Source organism: Nicotiana attenuata, unplaced genomic scaffold (assembly GCF_001879085.1).
Source record: "Nicotiana attenuata strain UT unplaced genomic scaffold, NIATTr2, whole genome shotgun sequence".
NCBI classification, from domain to species: domain Eukaryota; kingdom Viridiplantae; phylum Streptophyta; class Magnoliopsida; order Solanales; family Solanaceae; genus Nicotiana; species Nicotiana attenuata.
The window spans coordinates 2,048-7,751 of NW_017676541.1; the positions used below are offsets into that span (position 1 = coordinate 2,048).

The following is a 5,704-nucleotide window of genomic DNA, read 5'->3' on the forward strand; positions in this document are numbered from 1 at the left end:
TGAATCAAACTATTGAATCCTTAAGTTCTTAATTCTCCTCTAGCGAGTCAAAACGCCTTTAAACTACTCGGATTGACACCAAATTTTATGGGCAAGTCTTAAATGACATTACGGACCTGTACCAAGCTTCGGAACCAAAATCCGAGCCCGATACCTAGGGAATCAATGATTTCTTAGTTTCTTGAATTCTTTAAAGCTTCCATTAAACAATTTTAGATAAAAATTCATTACTCGGGCTAGGGACCTCGGAATTCGATTCCGGATAGACGCCCAGGTCCCATATTTTCCCACGGACCCTCAGAAATTGTCAAATCACGGATCCGGGCCCGTTTTCCCAAAATGTTGACCGAAGTCAAACTTGGTCTTTTTAAGAAATCCTAAAGAAGTAAATGGGCATATTTTTACTCAAAACTCTACCAATCCCCAAACCAATCGCCCCCGCAAGTCGTAAACTAGTTAAAGCAAGTACGGGAGGCTTTATATAGGGGCACAGGGTTCAAAAAGGCTAAACGACCGGTCGGGTCGTTACAATTTGTTAAGAAACAACTTGGGTTATTAGCAATATGTAGAATCCTTCGACACTCAGTACCCATTAGTTTATTGTTAGTTATAGTCAGAATGTCTAGCCTTAAAAATTTGTATAATTTATAAGTTTTATAATTCCATTCTTAAAAATTTTATGAACCAATATAGTGAAAATTGGCAAGTTGTCTTTGGCTAGATTTCTTTCTCATTTACATGTTTATTCTATGATGACTATGATCTGTTTATAAACAGCAAAATATTCCATTTAGCTTTCGAACTAGTTAAATTGGCGCTTAATAAACAAAAGAGCAAAAACCAAATTGGTAAAAACTGAGTATATATCTGGATATTCAACAAATATGAGTAGTAAGTTTTGAAAATTTTATATTATATGATATATGGTTCTTCTATAAAATATAACTTTAATAATTCTATTCTTAAAAGATTTATGAATCAGTTGTTAAAATAGTTTAACTGTTTAATAGTTTTATTGTTTAAATGATAGTTTTAATAGATTTATGTTTGATAGTTTCAAGCTATGGATTACCTACTAATAGGATGGTTATTTTATTTTGAACTACCTTTTTGATTAATTCCACCTTTTTACTAACACATTTTTAGCTCCTGCAGTAATTATAGAAAAGAAAAGACTATATTGAACGCCATGGACATTCTTAGAAATAAAAGATGGATGTATTTTGATAGAGTTAGTAAAGAATATTTGGATGGAGTAGAGGATTTTTTAAATCATGCCTTTTCTGAAAAACAAGATGGAGGAAAAATTGCATGTCCTTGTACGGAGTGTGTGCTTCTCCATCAAGTAAATCGGGCTACAGCATATGATCATCTTGTGGTTAATGGTATTATACCGTCATATGATACTTGGTCTTGTCATGGTGAGTCTCTAAAGGGATCAAACAATGCTGGAGCAAATAATCGCAGTCAGTCAACTCAAAGGGGCGATGATATGAGAGGAATGATACATGATGCATTTGCAGGTATTACACAGTTCATGGATACTGACGTTAGTGAATTAGGTGGCATAGAGCAAGTCTTACAAGAGAATACTGCTCATCCATTTGGAAATCAACCTCATCTAGAGGTGGATAAGTTTGAACGGCTCATGAAGGAGGCAAATGAAGAATTATATCCTGGATGTAAGAAGTTTAGCAAACTCTCCTGTTTGCTGCATTTGTATCAATGCATGTTCAAGTGGTCAAATGAATCTTTTAATTCTTTTCTTGGACTATTGAAAGATGTGCTGCCTGAAGGAGAAAAATTACCTCCTTCTTTCTATGAGACCAAAAAGATAGTTGAAGGCTTGGGCTTAAAGTATGAAAAAATACATGCTTGTCCCAACGATTGCATGCTTTTTAGGAAAGAGTTTGATAATAAGAATGTCAATGAATCCAAAGTATGTGAGGCTTCTAGATGGAAAAATGATGCCAGAAAAATTCCAGCCAAGGTCTTAAGGTATTTTCCTTTAAAAACAACGCTACAGAGATTGTTTATGTCTTCAGAAACTTCTAAAGCAATGCGATGGCATCATGATGAGCGCACCAAAGATGGAGTTTTACGACATCCTGCAGATTCTGAAGCTTAAAAAAATTTTGATAGTAAATATCCCAAATTTGCTGGAGATCCTCGCAATGTGCACCAAGGATTAGCTTCTGATGGGTTTAATCCATTTGGCACAATGAGAACTGTACACAGTACATGGCCAGTAATTTTAATGCCATATAATCTTCCACCATGGATGTGCATGAAACAAGAGTTCTTCATTTTGTCCTTACTTATTCCTGGACCAAAAGCTCCTGGCAATAACATTGATGTCTTTTTGCAACCTTAAATAGAAGAGTTAAATGAATTATGGGATAATGGGATAGAAACATGTGATGCCTCTGCTAAGGAGATATTTCAAATGCGAGCAGCTCTCATGTGGACTATAAATGATTTTTCAGCATATGGTACTCTCTCTAGATGGTGCACTTATGGACGGTTTGCATGCCCTTCTTGTAACATAAACACTCAATCTAGAAGGCTCACACACGGCAGAAAGTTTTGTTACATGGGGCATCGGCGCTTCTTGAAGTCGGGACACAAATATCGGAATGATGCAAAATCGTTTGATGGTACTAAAGAAACAAGACCTGCACCTTGTCCAGTATCTGGGGCACTAGTGTTGAATCAAGTTAAAGATATAAAATTTACTCTCGGCCAGTCGAGTGAAGGGGTAAGTGGAGTGATGAAAAACACATGGAGAAAGAGGAGTATTTTTTTCGATCTTCCTTATTGGAAGTCTAACTTGGTGCGCCATAATCTTGATGTGATGCACATAGAAAAGAATGTATGTGATAACTTAATTTATACATTATTGGATCTTGGTAAAAAGTCTAAAGATAACTCAGAAGCTCGATTGGACTTGAAGGAGATGAAAATAAGACCAAGTTTATGGCCTCAATATCGAGCTAGTGGGAAAGCGTATCTTCCTCCTACTTTTTTCACAATGTCTCAAAAAGAAAAAGAGTTGTTTTATGAAGTACTACAAAATGCCAAGTTTCCAGATGGCTATGCGTCTAATATCTCACGCTGCATTCGCAAACGAAAGATATCTGGGTTAAAACTCATGATTGTCATGTTATAATGCAAGAACTTCTTCCCCTTGCCTCGCGGAGATCAGCAAATAAAAGAGTTAGTTCCATTTTAATTGAACTATGCACATTCTTTCGTGTTCTGTGTAGCAAAGAACTAAAAGTAGAAGAGTTAAAGTTACTTGAAGAAAAAATTCCCGAAACTTTGTCTACTATGGAGAAACTTTTCCTCCCAGGATTCTTTACTGTTATGATACATTTGGTAATTCACTTGGCAACTGAGGCTAATCATGCGGGGCCGGTACATTGTCGCTGGATGTACCCAATTGACAGGTATGAAGAATAACACTGAAACTTAATTATATATATTTAGTTGTTAAATATTATAATATCAAACTAATACATTTATTTTATTCCATAGGTATTTGGGTACTTTAAAATCATATATCCGTAATCGTGCATGTCCAGAAGGTTCGATACCAGAAAGCATACATAGCAAATGTGTGTATGGCATTTTGCTCACGGTATTTGAAGGGTGAAGATTCAAGGTCTTATTGTTCAAGAAAATGCAGTGATGAGATTGAACATGAGATTAGTAAAGAAGAATATCTTTTTCCAATTGTTGGGGAGTCGTACGGTGGAGTAGATATATTTGAGTTGGATGAGAAAATAAGGTTGCAAGCACATCGACATGTGCTTTTCAATTGCGAGTCAGAAGTGGTTGAGAATTATAAAAAGGAAGTGTTATATCTATTGTTTAATATATTTATATTACTTAATTGATAACAAAATTAATATATGCGAGTTACATCAATAGGGAACATATTGCTGAAATCAAGAGATCATATCGTAAGCGTCGTTTGACTCAACATCAACTTGATCGTGTGCATTTCGATACATTTCATGAGTGGCTCAAGGAGCAAGTAAGTAGTAGGACTAAGTCATTGGTTACGTTACATTATTTCCCTTGTACAGATATCCACATTTAAAGTTGTATCTCTTATTTGGTTAGATAAAGGAGCTTGAAGCCACATCTAACATCTTAAAGGATGTTAAAGTCCTTGCACAAGGGCCGAGTTACATTGCAAAAAGATTTCATGCATTCGATGTAAATAACAGGTATCGATTTCGAATGAAGCAAAGTGAAGAATTTAAGGTGACACAAAATAGTGGTGTTATGGTCATTTCAAAGACTGAAAGTTATGCAAGTACAAGTGACAATACTCCAAAGTCTACAAATATCACATATTATGGCAGATTGAATGATATTGTGGAGTTAAACTACTATGAAGAATTGAAGGTTGTCTTATTTAAGTGTGATTGGGTTGATGTAACCAAAGGTAGAGGAGTTAAGGAATATGACTTGGGTTTCAAACTTGTGAATTTCTCATGCCTAACAGACTCTGGCGATCGAGAACGTCATGAGCCCTTTATTTTAGCAGAGCAAGCTCAACAAGTAATATTTGTACAAGATCCTAAAGATCATGAATGGTTTGTCCCTAGGTTAATTAAACCTCGAGATATTTTTAATATGGGAGAGGAAAATAGTTTGCAGTTTGCGTCATCAATGCAGAGTGATGCCACTGACTTGGCTCTCTTAGAAAATACTCGTGTTCCAGAAGATGAGTATAATGATTGGGTAAGAAGTGGTGTCGATGGGATAGTAATTGATGCAAACATACATTCTCAAGATTCTCCAAATGATGGTAAAGCTAGTGTTGAGGGAGAAAATGACAATGAAAATGAATATGATTCTGAATATGATAAGTGAAACTTATAGAATATTTTTCTTGCAAGTGTTATTTAAGAACTTCTTGTGATTTTTTTACCATAGAAATTGAATAAATATACTTTTTTGCTTTCAATTTGAGTCATTTTATAGAAGATGCATGTTAGTCGGCTATGGATTTTCCATGTTTGTATTGGTTGATTTGAGTCAATTCTTTGTGCTTTCTTTTACTTATATTTTGCTGATTGTACCCATTGTATTGCAATATGCTATGGTGTTATTATCGTTGGACAATAGTTTTTTCTGGTGCATCAATACTTTTTATCTCTTTAACTATCTCTGTCGCAAGGCTTTATTCGTGTGCACGAATTGCTATTCATTTTTTTTCACAGCTTGAGACGGGGACTATATTTCCTCCTATTTTGCGTGTGACCTGCTGATTGGTTGGAGTTAATTTGGTACTAGTATAACTTAATGCATCTAGAAAATTTCTTTATTTTGGAAAAGGAACTATGCAAACTAGAGGTCGCAGTGGACTGGTAATTGAACAAGATTATGATGAAGATATGAGACGTTGTATTGAGCACTTGATGGATGGTCAAAACTACTCTAGAGCCCAGCCATATACTGAGCAGTTGATGGATAGTCAGAATTACTCTAACGCCCAAGCACGTGATGGTCAATCTAATGAGTTGAATAGTTCTGATGGTGGCACTGAAATTCCAAATGATGACGATTCAGGTAATGTTTCTATAGTATTGCAATCTGATAATGTATAATATTAGATTATGGCTTTCAACACTGTTTATCCTTGTTTCCTTGTAATGGTTGCACATCATAAATGCTTATTGCATAGTGA

At 35.4% G+C, this 5,704-nt stretch overlaps 1 protein-coding gene across 1 annotated transcript; it reads left to right on the forward strand.

Moving 5' to 3' along the window:
* The first annotated feature begins 1,189 nt into the window (after positions 1-1,189).
* On the forward strand, positions 1,190-4,887 carry LOC109221072. Its single transcript, XM_019385529.1, has 6 exons — positions 1,190-1,998; positions 2,143-2,237; positions 2,379-3,162; positions 3,267-3,449; positions 3,934-4,039; positions 4,129-4,887. The coding sequence occupies exons 1-6, from the start codon at positions 1,190-1,192 to the stop codon at positions 4,885-4,887; spliced, it is 2,736 nt and encodes a 911-aa protein (XP_019241074.1).
* Positions 4,888-5,704: the final 817 nt, after the last annotated feature.